The 23,706-nt window shown below is 36.9% G+C and overlaps 1 protein-coding gene across 2 annotated transcripts in view; it reads left to right on the forward strand.

Moving 5' to 3' along the window:
• The window catches only part of Nrx-1 (Neurexin 1), a 743,918-nt gene that overhangs the window by 183,569 nt on the left and 536,643 nt on the right, over positions 1-23,706 (forward strand). For both annotated transcript variants that reach the window (XM_083118572.1, XM_083118573.1), the window contains exon 2: positions 18,675-18,810. In XM_083118572.1, the coding sequence (XP_082974698.1) occupies positions 18,675-18,810 (136 nt within the window). The remainder of the gene's footprint in view (positions 1-18,674; positions 18,811-23,706) is intronic.

Below are 23,706 nucleotides of genomic sequence, written 5' to 3' on the forward strand. Positions count from 1 at the left end.
AAAAAATGCTAATTAGCGAGAGTTAATTAAGCAAGGCAAGTAAAAGAAGCAAATAGGACAATATGTGGCGGCGTGGAAATATGTAAAAATTCGACTCGATTCGAATTAAAATTGGAGGATATTTTGCATTTTTTTCCCTATAATGTACAAAATATTTACCGTACATAATTTTTTCTATTTACAACAGTATAAAATAAGAGAAATGTGTGACAATATCCATATTAATTAGGAAGGTATGTCGTATGCTAGGTTAGCTAATTGCGTCTTCTACAGCTTCACTGTATAGAGGAAAAATGGAAAAAGAGAGCTCTACAAAAACTAATGCTCTTAACAATATTGTACGCCCCGTGAAAATTATATATATAAATAAGACTTAAGCGTATTATCTGCTTTCATGTCAGATTTTGCCGACCTGTGAGCTGTAGTGTTTAGGCGACAAGCGATGCGCTCAAACTAACCTCCCCCACTCATACATACACACTATGTCTTACAATAAGTAAGGCTGCTATATCACATGTAAGGGCTGACGGTTGCCAACACACACAAGATTTATTGCAAATTTTATTAACCTACGACATAAGCCATGGACACACACACACCAAGCCTTCCAGATAGGCTATAAGCAACTCACCTCTTGCAATTGTATAACGGGGAAAATTAACCTACAGCTAGCAACACTGTTTGAGCTGCTTTCGACGAGTAGTGTTACCAAACTTATTTTTTTGCAAATAGGCTCTACAGCTAGAGGCTTGAAACATATACCCTACCAGAGTATGCCAACTTACCTCATGTAAAAATATTACCTAGTACGGGTTAAGCTGTGACATACAACTAGCGAACGACACGACCACCTGACATACAGACAGAGAGAGTGTGATACAGCTTATACGCAGTTTTTCCTACACACGTACTGGGTTTAAAAGATAACTTGCAACAACTATTTCACTCACCTCCTATCATATAATAAAATTACCACAGGTTTTTGATACTTGCTGCCAGAACATGGTGGTTTTAGACTGGAAATTCAGCCCGATTATTCTATTTGTGCAAGAGAAAAATGATGATGCCTGCATTTGGAATATATAATTCTTCTTACGGTATTTTGCGTGCTCCCAGTAACCTTGCTTTCGATTCACGGAAGCTATGACGTGTATTTCCTGTTTTGCGAACATACGAGAACCTTTCACAATGTTGCATCAGATAATATATTGCAAGAGCGAGTTGGTTGTGTATATAAATCTAGTCTTGGGGAATGGACATGAATATAATGTCAAAATTATTGCATAACTTAAAAAGAATATTTATTGCACTGCGCTTTCTAGCAAAGGTAAATGTGGAATGCCCCGGCCCCTCAGAGATTCGAATACTGTTAGTTAAACAGCAAGTATTGTCATATGGACTGACGATTATTATTTTTTTAAAAAAACAGACCTCGTAGTAAGTTATAACCTGAGCTGTCTTGCAAGTCTCTCGAGTTTGATATCTGGTGAAGGAATATGATGCTACTATAAACTGTATACAAGATATACCCAGTCCCTGGCATGAGATGGACGAGAACCTATACAGTTGTACAATGGTTGTTTTTTTTATTAAAGCATAGCGCTTATTTACATGTCAGCGCAACATGCATGCAAAGAAGGGAGGGAGACCATAACGGATAATTCTTATTTCGATTTCAATATTTTTGCTAGTCATGCTATCTAGACGAACACTGGAAGATGGGCAAAAGCGAGGGAAAGAGAGAAATGTTATTTTTTGCCTCTCTGCCTGTGTGTGATATACTAGTTTTACATGCATACGGCTGTATCGTGAAGCGAGGCCGAAAATAATTTTTGAAAGCAGTCTCGAGCATCTTCGCGTTCAGCCAACAAGAGAAATAAAACATTACACATGGGTGTGGGGCGCAACAGCCACAGTACGGTAATGTGCATGGATGTTAAAACTTTTGGGTTTTTCTGAATAGACATACATATCAGTTTTGCAGTCTCCAGATGGGACCGGAGCTTACTTTTTATTTGGACAAGGGGGTTCAGATCAACTATAATTTTTGTTTACATCAAAATGAAACAAAGGATTTTACTCCACTGCTTACTTATTCAATATTTTTATTATTGTAAAGAATGGGGCGGTGTGTCTTATTGTATATAGTCTTCCAACAACCACCTCGGGGGCGTAAATTTATGTTTCTGCATGTAGGCAAAATGCACTTAACTTCAGTTGTGAAGTTTGTTTTGCTGTTGTGATTAAATACTAAACCAAAATCTTATTACATAACTTTGAAGTATATTTGTTAATACGATCTATATTATATCATTGCTATAGGTGGTCCATATTATGCGCAGGAGAATTTTTAAAAAATGTCTTGTTTCTCGAACCTGTGACCTGCAGATTTGCTTTTGCTGGCAACAGAAACAGAAAATGGTACTATGTTATTCTATACTGATATACTGATAGTCAACAACTATGTCGAAAAGCAATGATGGGGGGACTTGTCTGTGTTGGGTCTTATTAACAACTTCACAGCTGTACCTGCACAACTCATTGACAACAAATCAACAATGTTAGGAAATGTGTGCATGGCCCCGAGAATACAATTTAAAATCACTGATGTGATATGAACCCCCTTTACTTGTGTGTATTTGAATATGCGAACATGAGGTATTTTGAATAATCGAGGCGGACAATCACAAAAACAGCTTGCAACAGTATGGAGAGTTCAAACTTCAGACGATTTTTGTTAATCTACGAAAAGCCAAGGGGCGAACGGAGATTACTACGAAAATTGTAACGCGAGGCTATTTTGGCTAATGGCAACGATGAGGATGAATAATGGTTGTTTTGATGAAATTGAAAAAGTGGGGCACGTCTGCTTCGAAGTGCATTACACCAACAACTACAATTGTCCCTCTTCCCCACACGAGGCGATTAACAGAGGTGTATTTTTGCCGGTCTACGACTCTGAGGGCTCAAGTTACAATGTTTACCTATAGCTGTACATATTTAAAAATGACCTGAGCAATTAAATGTTACAATACCGATCCTGATTTTTGTCGGATGACGTAGGTTGCAATCCCACCCCCGATGGCGTATAGACTTAAATGTTTCCATAACATGAAATACTGTTAATGGAAATCTGTCGTTTCTAATGTAAAAATCATATAACAAGAAAAAGAAGAAAATAAATGTTGCGAGCAAATACGGAGCCTCAACCCAAACACATAAATAATCAGACAAGATGTCAACGGTGCGTTCATAACTAACAAGTGATTATTCAAAAATTGAAATGGTGCAGGGGGAAACAACCAACTAACTAACTAGGCTTCTTAAACCCGAGGACAGCAAATACAAGCCTATTCTGATCTGAGAAAGATTTCTATCCACTTTTTTTCCATCCCAACCGATTTTTTTTAGGTCTATTCAACCCCTCATGGTACACGAGCTCCCACTGCCTGATGGTGGAGGAAGCGAATCTATTTGGACATGAAAGAGCATTATGTGTGGGAGACTATAATTTATACATGTGGTTGCTTGGATGCTTACAGAGGATGCCATAGCTCGTGCGATTGAGGCATTTTATTAAGCACATATTTTGATGAGTGTAAAGAATTAAATAAGTCACAAGGGGCTGAGGCATGGTTCGAATTTCTCGATCTAGGTATGGATGCAGACAGACACGAAGTTTTGTGTGTGGACACAAATGATAATGGAAAAATGCTGTTCACCCCGATAGCATAGTGGTAATGTTGTTCTTGCCTCGTTTCCATCGACAACATAGTGGTTACACTGTCCAATATTAAGAAGTTCTCAAAATTATTCAATCATTTTCTCTCTTCTTCTTCTATCATCTCGGTAACCAAAAAAAAGGTTTTCTCAAACGTTTAGACGACTACGAAAACGTTGAAATGTAAAATATTGTTGCATTGTAATCAAAAAAGAATTTGTTGAATATGCCTAACCTAAAATAAAATTCAAGAATTAATAGAGTTAAATATTTGCCACTCTGAAATGGCGACGGCTATCATAATATTATTTTCAGCAGGATAATAATGACAATATTATATATATTAAGGATTAGGCCCGAGGGATTCTTATGCGGGGGCTCATCTTAAAAACTTCAGTAGATGTTTGTCATGGAACTCCCTTCTTAAATTCGATTCGAAAGGCACAAATATTCCGGTTCTTGAATAAGAAGCGCGTATGCCTTCGGAAAGAGAGAAGAAGAAATAAATAAATCAACTCATGCATATTCTTCATGTACGTATGCTTGGTGACAAGAAACAGTATTTTTTTTTCTCTTCAAGAAATTGTTTTCAACTTTTTGCTAGGTGACCCAACAGGAGTGGACGAAATAGCTTATTCATTTAAACTGGAAGCTTGCTTTTTTTTCAACAATGGAAAATACATTATTTCCAGTGAAATATCGACTCAACTACCTAGAATGGCTACCACGGGCTTGGTGACTGAATACTAAAAAACTATCGAGCGACTTACTTCACAGCAGTGTCACTTAGTTTCAACAAGAACAGTTCAAGGCTTCCCGGGGTGTCCTGCAAGGTTCGGCATTTATTTTTTTTAATAGCAAGCAGATGAACTGGCCTTACAATATGAAGACCCCTCTCACTGTGTCGGTTGCAGTTATTTTCTGGTAATTATGTCTTGCCGATGGCGTTGTCGCTTTGTAATCATACTTAGGAGTTATTTTTTTTTATTTTGCCTTTCGCGACATGTTCGACTAATCGTGACAATACGTTTCAACTTTTCTGCATAAACGTTGATCATCGTTTATCTTGTCCACATCGATTAATCTTCTTATGTTTTTTTTTTGTTTTTTCGTCGCGTCCATCTCTTCTGTTATCACAATCGAGACTTCTAGATTATTATTTTTTCTTCCTGCAATTTTAGAAATGTAATTTTTCATGATCATCCAGCGAACGCCTGAGACATTTCAGCAAAATGTCGATTATTCAATGGATGTTGTAAGGTTCCATGTTTTTTTTTTCACTATCTCTTGTTTGGTCGATTTTGAATTTGGGAGTTATTTTTTTTATTTTGCCTTTCGCGACATGTTCGACTAATCGTGACAATACGTTTCAACCTTTTTACATAAACGTTGAAACGTTTCAACGAACAAACGTTTGTTCGTTGAAACGTTTCGACGTTTATGTAAAAAGGTTGAAACGTATTGTCACGATTAGTCGAACATGTCGCGAAAGGCAAAATAAAAAAAATAACTCCCAAATTCAAAATCGACCAAACAAGAGATAGTGAAAAAAAAAACATGGAACCTTACAACATCCATTGAATAATCGACATTTTGCTGAAATGTCTCAGGCGTTCGCTGGATGATCATGAAAAATTACATTTCTAAAATTGCAGGAAGAAAAAATAATAATCTAGAAGTCTCGATTGTGATAACAGAAGAGATGGACGCGACGAAAAAACAAAAAAAAAACATAAGAAGATTAATCGATGTGGACAAGATAAACGATGATCAACGTTTATGCAGAAAAGTTGAAACGTATTGTCACGATTAGTCGAACATGTCGCGAAAGGCAAAATAAAAAAAAATAACTCCTAAGTATGATTACAAAGCGACAACGCCATCGGCAAGACATAATTACCAGAAAATAACTGCAACCGACACAGTGAGAGGGGTCTTCATATTGTAAGGCCAGTTCATCTGCTTGCTATTAAAAAAAATAAATGCCGAACCTTGCAGGACACCCCGGGAAGCCTTGAACTGTTCTTGTTGAAACTAAGTGACACTGCTGTGAAGTAAGTCGCTCGATAGTTTTTTAGTATTCAGTCACCAAGCCCGTGGTAGCCATTCTAGGTAGTTGAGTCGATATTTCACTGGAAATAATGTATTTTCCATTGTTGAAAAAAAAGCAAGCTTCCAGTTTAAATGAATAAGCTATTTCGTCCACTCCTGTTGGGTCACCTAGCAAAAAGTTGAAAACAATTTCTTGAAGAGAAAAAAAAATACTGTTTCTTGTCACCAAGCATACGTACATGAAGAATATGCATGAGTTGATTTATTTATTTCTTCTTCTCTCTTTCCGAAGGCATACGCGCTTCTTATTCAAGAACCGGAATATTTGTGCCTTTCGAATCGAATTTAAGAAGGGAGTTCCATGACAAACATCTACTGAAGTTTTTAAGATGAGCCCCCGCATAAGAATCCCTCGGGCCTAATCCTTAATATATATAATATTGTCATTATTATCCTGCTGAAAATAATATTATGATAGCCGTCGCCATTTCAGAGTGGCAAATATTTAACTCTATTAATTCTTGAATTTTATTTTAGGTTAGGCATATTCAACAAATTCTTTTTTGATTACAATGCAACAATATTTTACATTTCAACGTTTTCGTAGTCGTCTAAACGTTTGAGAAAACCTTTTTTTTGGTTACCGAGATGATAGAAGAAGAAGAGAGAAAATGATTGAATAATTTTGAGAACTTCTTAATATTGGACAGTGTAACCACTATGTTGTCGATGGAAACGAGGCAAGAACAACATTACCACTATGCTATCGGGGTGAACAGCATTTTTCCATTATCATTTGTGTCCACACACAAAACTTCGTGTCTGTCTGCATCCATACCTAGATCGAGAAATTCGAACCATGCCTCAGCCCCTTGTGACTTATTTAATTCTTTACACTCATCAAAATATGTGCTTAATAAAATGCCTCAATCGCACGAGCTATGGCATCCTCTGTAAGCATCCAAGCAACCACATGTATAAATTATAGTCTCCCACACATAATGCTCTTTCATGTCCAAATAGATTCGCTTCCTCCACCATCAGGGCAGTGGGAGCTCGTGTACCATGAGGGGTTGAATAGACCTAAAAAAAATCGGTTGGGATGGAAAAAAAGTGGATAGAAATCTTTCTCAGATCAGAATAGGCTTGTATTTGCTGTCCTCGGGTTTAAGAAGCCTAGTTAGTTAGTTGGTTGTTTCCCCCTGCACCATTTCAATTTTTGAATAATCACTTGTTAGTTATGAACGCACCGTTGACATCTTGTCTGATTATTTATGTGTTTGGGTTGAGGCTCCGTATTTGCTCGCAACATTTATTTTCTTCTTTTTCTTGTTATATGATTTTTACATTAGAAACGACAGATTTCCATTAACAGTATTTCATGTTATGGAAACATTTAAGTCTATACGCCATCGGGGGTGGGATTGCAACCTACGTCATCCGACAAAAATCAGGATCGGTATTGTAACATTTAATTGCTCAGGTCATTTTTAAATATGTACAGCTATAGGTAAACATTGTAACTTGAGCCCTCAGAGTCGTAGACCGGCAAAAATACACCTCTGTTAATCGCCTCGTGTGGGGAAGAGGGACAATTGTAGTTGTTGGTGTAATGCACTTCGAAGCAGACGTGCCCCACTTTTTCAATTTCATCAAAACAACCATTATTCATCCTCATCGTTGCCATTAGCCAAAATAGCCTCGCGTTACAATTTTCGTAGTAATCTCCGTTCGCCCCTTGGCTTTTCGTAGATTAACAAAAATCGTCTGAAGTTTGAACTCTCCATACTGTTGCAAGCTGTTTTTGTGATTGTCCGCCTCGATTATTCAAAATACCTCATGTTCGCATATTCAAATACACACAAGTAAAGGGGGTTCATATCACATCAGTGATTTTAAATTGTATTCTCGGGGCCATGCACACATTTCCTAACATTGTTGATTTGTTGTCAATGAGTTGTGCAGGTACAGCTGTGAAGTTGTTAATAAGACCCAACACAGACAAGTCCCCCCATCATTGCTTTTCGACATAGTTGTTGACTATCAGTATATCAGTATAGAATAACATAGTACCATTTTCTGTTTCTGTTGCCAGCAAAAGCAAATCTGCAGGTCACAGGTTCGAGAAACAAGACATTTTTTAAAAATTCTCCTGCGCATAATATGGACCACCTATAGCAATGATATAATATAGATCGTATTAACAAATATACTTCAAAGTTATGTAATAAGATTTTGGTTTAGTATTTAATCACAACAGCAAAACAAACTTCACAACTGAAGTTAAGTGCATTTTGCCTACATGCAGAAACATAAATTTACGCCCCCGAGGTGGTTGTTGGAAGACTATATACAATAAGACACACCGCCCCATTCTTTACAATAATAAAAATATTGAATAAGTAAGCAGTGGAGTAAAATCCTTTGTTTCATTTTGATGTAAACAAAAATTATAGTTGATCTGAACCCCCTTGTCCAAATAAAAAGTAAGCTCCGGTCCCATCTGGAGACTGCAAAACTGATATGTATGTCTATTCAGAAAAACCCAAAAGTTTTAACATCCATGCACATTACCGTACTGTGGCTGTTGCGCCCCACACCCATGTGTAATGTTTTATTTCTCTTGTTGGCTGAACGCGAAGATGCTCGAGACTGCTTTCAAAAATTATTTTCGGCCTCGCTTCACGATACAGCCGTATGCATGTAAAACTAGTATATCACACACAGGCAGAGAGGCAAAAAATAACATTTCTCTCTTTCCCTCGCTTTTGCCCATCTTCCAGTGTTCGTCTAGATAGCATGACTAGCAAAAATATTGAAATCGAAATAAGAATTATCCGTTATGGTCTCCCTCCCTTCTTTGCATGCATGTTGCGCTGACATGTAAATAAGCGCTATGCTTTAATAAAAAAAACAACCATTGTACAACTGTATAGGTTCTCGTCCATCTCATGCCAGGGACTGGGTATATCTTGTATACAGTTTATAGTAGCATCATATTCCTTCACCAGATATCAAACTCGAGAGACTTGCAAGACAGCTCAGGTTATAACTTACTACGAGGTCTGTTTTTTTAAAAAAATAATAATCGTCAGTCCATATGACAATACTTGCTGTTTAACTAACAGTATTCGAATCTCTGAGGGGCCGGGGCATTCCACATTTACCTTTGCTAGAAAGCGCAGTGCAATAAATATTCTTTTTAAGTTATGCAATAATTTTGACATTATATTCATGTCCATTCCCCAAGACTAGATTTATATACACAACCAACTCGCTCTTGCAATATATTATCTGATGCAACATTGTGAAAGGTTCTCGTATGTTCGCAAAACAGGAAATACACGTCATAGCTTCCGTGAATCGAAAGCAAGGTTACTGGGAGCACGCAAAATACCGTAAGAAGAATTATATATTCCAAATGCAGGCATCATCATTTTTCTCTTGCACAAATAGAATAATCGGGCTGAATTTCCAGTCTAAAACCACCATGTTCTGGCAGCAAGTATCAAAAACCTGTGGTAATTTTATTATATGATAGGAGGTGAGTGAAATAGTTGTTGCAAGTTATCTTTTAAACCCAGTACGTGTGTAGGAAAAACTGCGTATAAGCTGTATCACACTCTCTCTGTCTGTATGTCAGGTGGTCGTGTCGTTCGCTAGTTGTATGTCACAGCTTAACCCGTACTAGGTAATATTTTTACATGAGGTAAGTTGGCATACTCTGGTAGGGTATATGTTTCAAGCCTCTAGCTGTAGAGCCTATTTGCAAAAAAATAAGTTTGGTAACACTACTCGTCGAAAGCAGCTCAAACAGTGTTGCTAGCTGTAGGTTAATTTTCCCCGTTATACAATTGCAAGAGGTGAGTTGCTTATAGCCTATCTGGAAGGCTTGGTGTGTGTGTGTCCATGGCTTATGTCGTAGGTTAATAAAATTTGCAATAAATCTTGTGTGTGTTGGCAACCGTCAGCCCTTACATGTGATATAGCAGCCTTACTTATTGTAAGACATAGTGTGTATGTATGAGTGGGGGAGGTTAGTTTGAGCGCATCGCTTGTCGCCTAAACACTACAGCTCACAGGTCGGCAAAATCTGACATGAAAGCAGATAATACGCTTAAGTCTTATTTATATATATAATTTTCACGGGGCGTACAATATTGTTAAGAGCATTAGTTTTTGTAGAGCTCTCTTTTTCCATTTTTCCTCTATACAGTGAAGCTGTAGAAGACGCAATTAGCTAACCTAGCATACGACATACCTTCCTAATTAATATGGATATTGTCACACATTTCTCTTATTTTATACTGTTGTAAATAGAAAAAATTATGTACGGTAAATATTTTGTACATTATAGGGAAAAAATGCAAAATATCCTCCAATTTTAATTCGAATCGAGTCGAATTTTTACATATTTCCACGCCGCCACATATTGTCCTATTTGCTTCTTTTACTTGCCTTGCTTAATTAACTCTCGCTAATTAGCATTTTTTTGGAAGAAGTCAACTAGAACAACATATGGCGGTATGAGAAATATGTAAATTAAAGAACATTTTAGCAATATATGGGCCCTAGCAATTAGCTTTCTCGACTAAGAGTACTCCTTCAAACGTCTTCTGCTGATCGTATTACTAAACGAGGACGTTTAAAATTTTTGGGTGTTGAAAAAGTTTGACCCCCTACTTTTTATTTCTATTGTTTGCTAATAGATGGCGCTAATAGTACCTCCTCCCCTCCCCTCTCCCCTCTTCTCCTCTGCTGTATGACAAATAGCACAAATCAAGATTTTGGAGAGCAAAACATAAAATTTGCATGCATCTGATGTCGAACCGGGAACTTTTATCTTTCGGGGAGTCAACATTATTTTTTACTCAGTCGTCATATAACATGAACACACGCAAAGATTCACATGTGCTTTTATTATTTTGTGTTCGGTAAGTACAAGTATATTCTTACATAAATTATTGTTTAATTTAATACATTGTAAACTCAAAACCTGCTAAACTAACACTCCTTCTGTGTTTCATTAAACTATTGAAAGCGAATGTTGCGTGCGCGCGGAATAACACGGAAAAAAAAAACCGGATGGAAGCAATTTAAAATCACTGGGGCAAGGTCAGTATTACGAGAGCATAAAAAACACGTGCTTCCATTCAACTTCGAAAAATAAGAATGAATGTGTAATAACACTGGTATTATTTGTAATCACAGTGCTTACTCATGTATTTTGTTTAATATTTTATTTCAAATTCACTGTCAGAAACTAGTGTTGTTAGTTTCTGCATGTAGGTTTATTTACTCTGTTAGTTGTCACTGTCAAGTTTTTAGTATTCGTACAGCATAAAAAGCTATAACCCCCCTCTCAAAATATATACATTGTATACGCCAAGATGCGCAATAGCCTGGCAACACATCATGAAAAAACATGCCAAGAAGACCCAGGGGGTTTATAAGTCAGTGCTGCCAATTCCTATTTGTAGGTTAGCTTAGCCAGTGAAAGATCATATAGTAGAATTTTTGTAGAGTGGGTGTTTGCGAGTTCCACGACGCCTTGCCCGAGGATACCCTATGCAGCGTCATCCTGATTGCAGAGAAGTCCTTCGTCCACGACGTGAAGAACGAGAGAGTGACAGAACAGTTTTAAATTCATAAAAAATTGCCACATACTAAAAATCAACATCCAACACATTTTAGGTTATATAAAATTTGTGAAAACCTTATAATACTGAAATATTAAAACAAACGGACTCCCCCTTGTAGGTTAGTTCGGTGCGTAAATAAAAAAAAATAATAGGTTAAGTTATATCACTTAGGATCGTGAGAAAATTAAAAAAATCGTAAAAAAAAAAGATAGGTTAAGTTATATCACGTAACATCGTGATATACCTACCAAGTACGAGTAGGGAAAAAAATGAGTGCAGTGAAAATTTGTACTAAAACATCGCTAAACGCTATAACATCGACAAAAAATTGTCAAAATATGTCAAAAACTTATATTCGATTGATAAAAAAAAATACCTACAAAATATGATCCTCAAATAATAACGTTCAAACAGTGCATAAATAAAAAAAATGATAGGTTAAGTTATATCACTTAGGGTCGTAAAAAAATTAAATAATCGTAAAAAAAAGATAGGTTAAGTTGTATCACGTAACATCATGATATACCTACCAAGTACGAGTGGGGGAAAAATGAGTATAGTGAAAATTTGTACTAAAACATCGCTAAACGCTAAAACATCGACAAAAAATTGTCAAAATATGTCAAAAAGTAATATTCAATTGGTAAAAAAAGACCATACCTACTAAGTACTATTTTGAAACCCCCCAATAACACTACTATAGAAAATACCATCAAGTAAAATAATAGCGAGCTCGGTGAACAAAAAACCCAATAACAAAGAAACCAGGTGATGAAAGCCGACGTGACGAGGGCTCAAAGGTGAAGAGCAATTAAGCAAATGACATGCGATGCACCTGGAACGAAGATTCTGAGAATTCCAATTAATGGATGGCACGAAAGAAAGAAGGAAATAGCACGGACCAATTTGAGTCCTGCAAATCGCTGCATGGAATTTTTTCTTCCTATTACCGGTTAACGATTTTGATATCAGGGGAAATCAGATTATCATAGAATACGGAACAGAAAAAAACCCTAAGTAAAATTATCTTCATAATATGGAAGAGTTCCTTAGATTCGTTTCAGTGTTTATCATTTTTTATTTCTTTTAAGAATGAAGTTTTAAGTTATGCACACCATACGCTTTGGGAAAGTTGTGATACACCGAAAATTTTGTATTTGTATTATTTTTTTGTTAATTATACGTTTACCTAGGTACTTTAATTGTTCATTCTTTTATTTGCGTGCTATTAAGTTTCAAGTTCTTGAATTTGTAAAAAGGGCGCAATGCGTAGTGTATACGTACGTACATACTTGCACATAACATGGTTACTTGCATAGAGAGGGAAATTTTGTAGTGCTAACAGAATTATAGCATTATCAATAAACGCATACAAATTCACTTGTGTTTCATTCAAGAGTAATGAATAGCAACATAAGTTACTCAGTTTTAATTATTATTATTGATTGGTGTTTTAAGTCCACTTTATGCAAAGTAAGGCTAATCGGGACTGGACCTACAGTTTAAAGTGGGATCCGAACCACTTGTGCCTCCACCGGGTATCGAACCAGGGACCCCTTGATTACAAGGTGACGACGCTACCACTGCGCCATCGGGGAGGCCTTACTCAGTTTTAACAAAGTCAAACTATCTGTTAATACTGATCGTGCTTTCACCCTTTTAAACCAATTTTTCAAAAACATTGTAGTTGCTGACCAAGGCAGTTTATTGAGATTATTGAGATAGAGGGTAGAAACTTTACTTGTAAAGGGTTTTTAAATCTCAGTAAATTACCTTGGTCAGCAACTTCAGTGTTTTTAATATGGAAACAAGGCAAATTATATTACGATTTTTCAAGCGCATTTCTTATGTGAATGTGTCCATGCGACTAGTTACGTTGATGTTTTTTGTTGTATAATATGGAATCAACTTTACCTGAAGAAATGTGGCAGAAATGTTATGTGATATCTCCTAGCGAAATTTTGTGTCAAAATTTGTTAGTTCTATCATTTTACAGTACACAAAGTATTCCTCCTTTGTTATTCAATAAATTCCCTTTGATATATAATCCTGACTTTAATTGGCGTCATTATTAAGTGTAATCAGGATGTGAAATTTTATAATTTTACGTATAATACGGGTGGAATTCCTCCTTTGATATACAATAAGTTTAGACGTAACCAGTATGAAGTACTGACATCATCCGTGGAACAATAGTGCAGTAACAGATACAAATTTACTTATGAAGATATTGTGGTTATGTTTTGATATGTTATTTGCAAAATTTTTGGTATCAGTGTCTGGAATGAAGACACATAAATAAATAAAGTGTAGGATGAAAGCTTTGGAATTCAGTTGTCTGTTAGAATAATGGAAGTTTAGATATAACATAAAGGAGGATGTAAACGAAGTTCCATTCGCTCTATCAATTGATATCCCATCTTTAGAAAATCTAAATTCTCGTCGTGTCGGATGGAATCAGTATCAACTCATACAGAAGAATGCATTTCAGAAGGAATTTCTCGGCTGCCTCGGAGGCGACGAATAGAAGGGCCACATCGATCCCCTCAACTGCCACGACAACATGCATACAAATAGCATTCGATTTCCATTACGTTCGGATTGTAACGTCTGCATGCAACAAATGGGGAAAGCGTTCTTATCTTTCCATTTCTTTGAAGACGACTTTACACGTCGAAACATTTCTTTCATCAGAATGGCAATTGGTTGCCTGAATTGCCATTTTTCACCTAAACATTCCCTACTACAAATGACAGACAATTTAGAGCTGCTATTGCCAGAGGATTTTTTTTCCAACTGAATAATCGTGAGTTTCATATACATGAAAGTGGTCGAAGATTCTAATCTGAAACCCTATTGTATTAAGTGAATTCCAATCTTTTCCTTTTTGATGGTCAACATAATGACTTCTGTACTTCTGTAGTATCGTTCAATTGCCTTTCGGGAAATATGGTTTTTCCCACGCAATTTCATTTCTGTATCTCATTTCAAATGTACATTGCTAAATTTGTTAAAGTACCATTATCTCTTTATTAGTAATCAATTTAAATTGTCTAACAGCAGCAACTGTAGTAGTAACAATCATATGCATATATATATATATTAAAAAATTGAGACGCACTTGAGACGAGCAGTTAATGCGAAAAAAATATGGTCTACAGTTCTGGGTGGAAATTCTCTCTTGTACACGTATCTTCTAAGCTTTTAACATTTCCAGTGATAGCCCATGTGCCAAGTACATCACTCTATTTGTGCTTTTTGTTTTATTTGATAATGAATTACCAATGGCATATCTATGTATTGCTTGCTAAGCTAAGCATTATAATCGTTGACTATATATCTATCTTCCAAGTTAGGCCTAATGTATCCCTTCAAAAAGTCTTATCATAAAGATAGTGAATTTCTTTCACATTCTGCGAACTTCATAACGATCGTTTGGTAAAACTTGTTTTAAGCCCACATTATGCTCGTGGGTTAATGGGATCAGGACCTGATGTTTAAAGTTGGACTTCAACCACTGGGTCATGTGCCGCCCCCATCGGATTTCAAAATCAAATCAAGTTTGATGCATGATGGTATGTAATTGTGGTGTGTCTGAAATTATCGTTGTCTGTGCATTCTGATGAAAGAGTGCATTAACCAAAAAGAATTGTACATATTTTTGTCGATTGTCAGATTTTGGGTTCTGTGTACCTTAGCCCGGGGAGGCCCCATAGTATTTGTTCTCGCTCAAATAACACCGGGCTTGGGGAAACAAACTTCATTCCGTGAAGGAACATAACGCAACAGTATCTTTATACCGCACGTCATAAAAATTGGAATATGATAAGAGCAGAGGCAGGAAATAAAACAAAATACGCTGTGTCTGCAATTGCTTTTACAACGTGACTAGAATGAAAAAAAAAATAACATTTACAATTTCTCTCTCTGACCGCCATGTCTGAAATTTCCATGTGTGATTAATTCAACTGAGGCGCCACAAAAGTAACAATATTACCCTCATACTAATGTTTGAGGCTTTTTATTTCTGTACGAAGTCGCGCGTGTCATTAAGGATTTAGCGATGCATCAGTGGCTGACCACTTCTGAACTGATTTGATTGAGTGATTGTTTTTATTTTATTTTTTTATTTGACTTAGCTTTTCTGCCACGTTGGCTAATCGCGATGATGATGGTGAATGATAATAAAATGAAATTGATGAAAGAACAACAACAATCACACGTAGACAGGACACATTATAAGCCCCACAGAGGATTATATTGGTTGTGTGTCCAGTCGCCAGAGCGTCTTTAGTCTGCAAGAACGCAATCCGGGGTGTACTATGTGGAAGAGAGAGAGAGTTATTTGGGTGCTTTCGGAAGAGTCCCACAGTACACTTCCCTCCTCCTCCCCGCACTTCTCAACTGGCGGAAGGTGTAATCAGGGTTGTTAAAGGTCCAGGAATTGTAAATAAATTCTATTCCGGTCCGGGAGAGAGAACCAGCAAGCGCAAATGGGTTCTGGACCGTAAATAACAATTATATCTTAAAGGTACACTGTATTTTAATGCGGTCCGGGAACATTTTTTCCGAATCAATTTAAATACTTTCCAAGTTCGGCACTGAAATGAAACAATACGCGACTTGGACAGAATTTTTATTGTGCGAGAATAAAAGTTCCGATCCTGTATCGGAACCCAATAGAACCCATTAAAATGTATGGGCTCCTGGACCCTTAACAACCCAGGTTGTAATTGTAGCGATAACAGCAATCCACAAACAACTCTTGCAACCACTGTCACTTCGGAATAACTACCTGAACTGCATAATATCAAGATTTATGTACGACTGTGATATCTGAAACTTATTACGGTAAGACATTTTGTATCGTATATAGCATATACTTATGGTTGACGTTCGCTGATGAATAAAACGAATCAATTTCAAAAGGGTCGTAGAAAAGTTTATGGTAAACAATGAAATGTTGCGACATATCTGTGCATAAGGGAACTCCTCCTGTGACAAATTTATATTGATGTGCTTGCTTTCTTTGGCCTGGGAATGATGGTGGTTTGGCGTGCAGAGAACACCTTGCTAGCAAGGTCCATCGGAGATCGTTAAAGGAAACTCAAAATATGGCGGTAATAAATGGCCATCTCATAGGATTTTAATCCCACCAGGAAGACCATCTTCAAAGAACGTTCTCTGTTAGGAAGGGGTGTAATGGAGACGTCGCTGCGTGTGTTTAAGGACCTCCATCATTGTAAACTGCAGATCCAGAGTTTTACAACCTTATGAAGTCTTAGTTCATCTATAACTATTTTCATGCTTTATCTAGAGGCATCCATTTTTGCTTGTGGTTCGATTGTCGTGATGGATGTTCTCAGGTGGGAAGTTTTCCGACAATGTTCCTACATAAACCGACTCTGGGAATTACACAGTCTCAGTTGGCACCTTGAGTCAACACTGGTAGTAATCGGAGCGTCGTGCTGATTACATTAACCATAGTATGCTCAAGATCTTGTATATGTGGAGATGCATGAATGCACTTTTCTCAATTGTATTTACCGATAAAATACCTACAAAACTGAGGTTTTCTTCTTAAATTCAAACATAGAAAAATATAATGTATCAACCATCCCTGCAACAATATTTTTTTGTCAATACATTAATATATATTGTTAACTTTGGTTGACACATCCCGCACTGTCCATTTTTATGTTGACAAATGAACCTGGTAAATATTCCACTGGTTTATTGTTCACAAAATATGTTTCTCATTTAGTTTGTGTGTTTTGGGTTTGGCTCTGTTTAACTTCACAAGAGAACGAAATCGAGGAAATTGTTTTGATTTCAGGCCAATGACCATTTTCATTCACAAAACGCTGTTTTCCGCGAGACTTGTTGGCAAATGGATGAAACACTTTTGTAATTAGCTACTTAGTCCATAATATTTCAGTTCATTGAACCGTCTCAACTCGTATTTGATGACCTTTGCCTTTATTACAGTAGCCCCATTCATATGGGAGTACCTGTTTCATGTTGAATTAGCGATAATGGATATATAATTGGTATTCACATATCAAATAATAACATGTCTCTTACACAGAAAAATGGAACGTAGAAACAAATATTACCTCTATTAATTAGGGTAGACTGTTCATATATTTAACACCAAATTTTTGTTTTTGTAATATAATTCTTATGATCGACTTTCTGCAAAGTTGAAATTTTTAGAATGGAATAATCTTTCCCCTTCAGTGTAAAGGAGAAGCAGATTGGAGAAAATCTTAGAAAAATTAAAAAAAGGTAAAGTGTTCCCCTGTGCATAGCACCACGCCATGAAGGCGTATAGGGGGTGTGGGGGTAACGCACAATTAGAAAAATTGGATGTCCAATTTTACAATTAGAGGTACAGTAGTTTCGATAGTTGTACAACGTGCAACACCCAAGAATAACTGTTTTGTACAAAGTTTTGTAAAAGGATCAAGACTTTAAAATAGGAAGCAAACAAAATTTAGATTGGGGAAGAGGTTTTCTCGGGCTAATAATCAGAGTTTTGAAGATTATAATTTAACATTAATAACCTTGAACTTTGTTTCTCAACGTTACATTTTGGAAACTGAAATGCAACACATCCTCATTATGCACCCGAATTGAACTCATGCCCTCGTCCCCTCGCCTTTCTTTGCTGAACGACTTATATCCTTATCTTATATCTAAACAATTTTCCCATTTTCCCAACATTTATTACGTCAGTATTGGTGTTTTCGGTGAGCTTATATTTTCTTCCAGTACGTTACATATCATTCATCCTAGCCTAATATTTATCTACTCTTACTTTACCCATTCTGCAAAATTCTAGCACAAAATGCTAGCTTCTAACGCATAGTGGAACTGGATGATTTATTAACTATTATGCAAGACAAATTTCGTTCGGGCAATACCCCGAAATAATGAAGTATAATGAAAAAATATATTAGGCCTACTGTTTTAGTAGTAGGCTAGGGATTCTTTCTACTAATATTTCTTGAAGAGGAATATTCGTTTTTGAAATTTTACTAATAATCACTTTCTCTAATAGAACAAGGAAGTTCTTATAAATACATTCATGTATAGTGTGATTCATTCACTCTTAGATTTGGTGCGATAGGGTAGAGTATACTCATGAATATTCTTGGATTTTTTGGAGTAACTTGTCCATGTTCATGTTTGAATTATATCAGTGCCTAGTCGGTATCCAAAATTAAACTAATAACTCTTTCTCCTTTCTTTTACAGGGCGTGCGAGGAAACAGTGTGGACGCTTGTGAAAACCACGACCCTTGCCAACATGGCGGCATCTGCATTAGCACCGACACTGGCCCAATCTGCGAATGTAGGCACGTCGATTTTGAAGGACCCTTCTGCGATAAAGGTAGGGCACCGATGTCTTCTTGATATATTCATAGTTGAAGAAACCACACTTTCATAACTTCAATCTTATGTGTATTGGAATAAATGCATGTTATCAGGGGGGTGCCCATCCCCCCCAAGGCCAATGGCGCATCCCCCCACCAAAATCATGTCATGTGCTCCCTCCCCCAAATCATATCATTTGCGCCCTCAAACCACATCGTAATCCCCACAAAGTATTTAATTGCGACAGCGTGTATATTGAAAGTAACTTTTTCTTAGCTTTACTGGACACTATACTTGATCTGCCCTCCTCCCTAAACAGGGGTGTCTATCATTTAAGACCACCCCTAAAATCGTTCATCATAATCCCCCCAAAATAGTTTGGATGTATATGATGTGTATTTGAATGAAATACCATGTTCAACTGTCTATTTTTTGATCGAAAAAACATAAATCTAGCACATTGAGTGGTTAAAGTAGTAAATTAAATTATGTAAATATATAAATAGTGTTTGTGAGTGACTTTATATAACTCACAATTTGAGTATTTAACAGAAATTGTTATACAACTTAAGATAACAATTAAAAATTCAACCTTGGCAAATCAAATAACATGCTCCAGCCGTATGACCCATTCAATTATTGTTTCACGAGACATTACAGAACCCTATCTAGAAATTCCTAAGCTCAGGGCGATAATATAATACAGTTCCTCTTTCAAGGAACTCACCCCCTCTCCCATTTTTTTGGGGTAAATACAATTATTTCAGTAACCCATAACAAAAATTACGTGGTTTTTATCTTTAGTGCAAATTTAACTTGTTAAAGTAAAAGTTTCCTGTGACAAGACGTTAGAAATGCGGATTCGATATATTTTTGTCCCAAATGATGCACGTGCTTTAAATTAACCAGTGCACTAACACTAAGCATTATATTTTAAGAAGTAATGTTATTAATGAATATCGAGAATATCGTTTGTCTTGTAATGCAGCTATAGTATAAAACTTCACATTCACCTCAATAAAGCGCCAAACACGCAATCTCGCAACGCAAGAATCGCGAGCGAAGCGAGCAAGAAAATGTTTAAATCCATTTCTTTCTAGGCTTACAAGAATATTAATTTAATGGGGTGTCAATACTTTCTTAGGATCCCGAGATATTTAGTTTTTTCTAGCTTCTCTTTCGACGTTCGGGGTCGAAAACGTGTGTATACCATATCGCTAAATAGTGTGTCCAAAAATTTAATGTTCCAACTTGAACTACTTGATAGACGTACGTGAATGGCTTCCATGTATTAAAGTTATATTGTTTAATTTGAACCTACGTATTTTGTATGTCTTGTGCATGTATGGATAAGAACACACACACAACAAAACAAGGCTTACATCTATGGCGCAGTCGTACAGGATATTCTTGGTGATTCTTCGTAAGAAGAAGTATGGATGAAGACGTCGCGAAGAGTACACGACGATCATCATTCCAGCATAGGTTTATGCAAGGAGAAATTGTGTCGGCTTGATCAATTTCTACGGTAAGAACCAAGATTACACGGTTTGTGTATTGATTACAATAATTGTACAAGGGCAAATTCAAGTCAGTGCGATACAAATTGTGTCTACGGCGTAGATTACAATAATTGTACCAGAACAAAGTTTAAATTAGTGTGATACGGATTGTGTTTACGATATTGTGATATTTAGTTGACCACAATTATGAATATGTTCGGTTTGAATTTATTCTCTGAGTTCCGGCCAGATTCGGAAGAAATAGAAGATTATTTAACGAGGTTTGAACAGTCTTGCTTGGCTCATGATGTTAATGAAGCCAGGAAGGTACCCATACTGATTGCAGTTATAGGGTCTGAAGCTTTCAGTGTTGAAGACTATAGTTGCACCTGAACCAGTCGAACGGCAAACGTATTCGGTCCTCAAGGACAATCTGCTTAAACATTATGGCCAGAAAATAAACAAGTATGTGGAACGTTTCAAGTTCAGGCAATGCACGCAGGAAAGTGGTGAGAATGCAACACGATTTATGGTACGTGTTAAGGATCAAGCACTAAAATGTAGTTTTGGCCATTACTTACAAGAAGCCATTGTAGAGCAAATAATTGTAGGCGTTCGGTCTGACGCCATTAGAAAGAAATTACTATCTGAACCTACATTGACTCCAGCAAAATGTCAAGATATTGTGCTTGAAATGGAATTAATTGAACGGGAAACACAAATGTTCATACATCGTGAAAAAGATTATAGTCCTAATCTAGTTGCATTTTCTGGGGGACAGAAATTGAAACCATGTTTTCAGTCCTCGCAAGCACACAGAAAGAACTTCGTTACTCCTCGGGATAAAAGTAATAAAAGCACTGAAGAATGTGATAGATGTTCCAGAAGGCATTGTATCGGACATTGTCCAGCAAAATATTCGGTATGTTCATTTTGCAAAAAGAAAGGTCATTGGCATGTAAAATGCAAGTTTAGGAAAAATAATGGTGGAGTTGCGAGTAAGACAATTACAAGTGATCAAATACCCACGTCTAATATTAAACCTTTAGACGCTATTGTTGAACAAAACATACATAACGAATTTCATGGTTTGTCTTTATTGCACGTCGAAGTTAGTGATTCTCATCCGCCAGAAGATAATACTTGTACTATTTCATCAAGCACAGACAATTCACAAGTGGAAGATGCAACACTCACTCGTTCAAAAGCAAGGAGTGTTAGTTTCAAGCCAAGAGCACAAGCTATAGATGGCACTAATGTTCTTGTGTCGGCAGAACCGTGCGTAGTTGATTTGTGTATTGATAAGCGAATTGTACAATGTGAAGTAGATACTGGATCTACGGTTACTCTGTTTAATAACAAGTCTTTCAAACAATTGTTTCCACATCGGCGAACACATTGTACTTCACTAACGTTACAAGGCGTGAATAATGATAAGTTAAAGTTGAAAGGTCAAACCTTGGTTGATTTATCATTGAATGATGTATTGTATAAATTGCCGGTTATATTGTGTGAAGAAGAACTGCGTTATCCGTTGATTGGATGTTCATGGCTGGACAGTATTCATCCGGGTTGGAGAAAACTGTTAGCACAATGTAACACATTGTTCACAAATACGGGGTCCGAACGAAATGATAACGCAGATAGTAATACTAAAATACCGGAAACTGAAGGTTTGAGGGCACAGCTGGAGAAGAAACTTGACCAGAAAGGAAAGGAGAAGAAAGAAGAGCATCTGAGGCAGTTGGCTCAGAAGGCGAGAGAAGAGAGAGCTGGAATTCGAACACAGGCAATGAGAGATAAGGATATTGAATCAAGGGAAAGTGACCAACTGCGATACAAGAGACATAAATATATGACTGAACGGGAAAGGAGAGTGGATCGCCCGCCATTTCTTGGATTACGGCAGGGCCGAGTAGAGAGGAAGAGACAAAACTTATCTTGCATATCTTCCGAATGATCCAGTCTGGGTGCAGACGCCGAAGGTAAATTCTCCGAAGCATGTACCAGGAATGGTATTGTCTAGAGTTGGCAACAGCCTGATATATAAAGTGCAGTTGTTCGACGGATCAACACGAACGGTACACGTCAGGTGGCTACGAAAACGTGAGTGTGAACCAAACCCCTCATCAACAGATCTACCTGATCCAAACCATGAATCGATACCAGAAGGACAGCCGGAGGATGCAGAGGGAAGAGATAACCAAAACCAACCATATACAGACGCTGGGCACACACCAATCAGAAGATCGAATAGACTTAGGAGACCTCCTGATAGATACGGTGAGACCATACGGTGAGACCAGCACTTAAAACAAAAAAAGAGACTCCAGGAGGAGATGATAGACGCATGATAAGAGGAAGAAGAAGAATTTGTATTCTATAGCATGTTATTGATTGGTTGTTATAGTAACAGTGTGTAAGATGTACGTGAATGGCTTCCATGTATTAAAGTTATATTGTTTAATTTAAACCTACGTATTTTGTATGTCTTGTGCATGTATGGATAAGAACACACACACAACAAAACAAGGCTTACACTACTGAAATCCCTTGACATTATAAGATTTAACACTTTATCAAGAGCTACCTATCTGCCCTTTTAAATTTAATACTCAATCCTACCACAAAAATGTCCATGCCGATTTTAGACTTACTATTGATATGAAGTGGATATTGCCTTCTCCAAAAACTTTTCTCAGTCTCCATACCAGAATTTCCGCAACAGTCTAAGACAATACTAATGCACAAGAATTGGATACCCCCTCAAATTACTACTCAATCCCCTTCTAAGTAAAGTGCCCGCTATAATCTAAGACCTACAGTTGGATACTGCCCCCCCCCAACGTTTAATTCAGAATCCCCCCAGAACCCACGTGTAAATTAAGACCTAAGAGTTTGATATCCTCCCCCCCTTTCGATAATATCCTTAAACACATTTTTTTCTCCATCTAATGGATTAAATATTGTGCTTTTAAAGTGTAAAATTTTTACATATATTTTGGAAAATATATCAATGTTGAATTTTATACTATGTGAAGGGGAAAAATCCCCTCCAAAAATCTGAATGGTGCAGCCTGCGCCATAATCCTCCCCTGAATGTTATTTAGTACCAAAAATTGTAAGAATTCTCATGTTATAATTTCTACACTATAAATTATTCAAGTATTTGTAATAAATCTTACTATCCGAACTTGACTTAATGCGAGCGTATAGAAAATTTAATCGAAACTCGCGATTCGCCATTAAACCAATGGCTATCCATCAAGCTGTTCACGAGGAGGGTTCTAATAGCGCGGTATCCAATCAGACCCGATAAATGTGTATCTGCAGAAAATGTCTTAAAAACAAACAACAATATAACCAAGAACTTGAATAAGCAACACTGGGACACAAATTGTATTGCAAGT

The sequence above is a fragment of the Lepisma saccharinum genome, chromosome 3, assembly GCF_977018435.1.
Source record: "Lepisma saccharinum chromosome 3, izLepSacc3.1, whole genome shotgun sequence".
Taxonomy (NCBI): Eukaryota; Metazoa; Arthropoda; class Insecta; order Zygentoma; family Lepismatidae; genus Lepisma; species Lepisma saccharinum.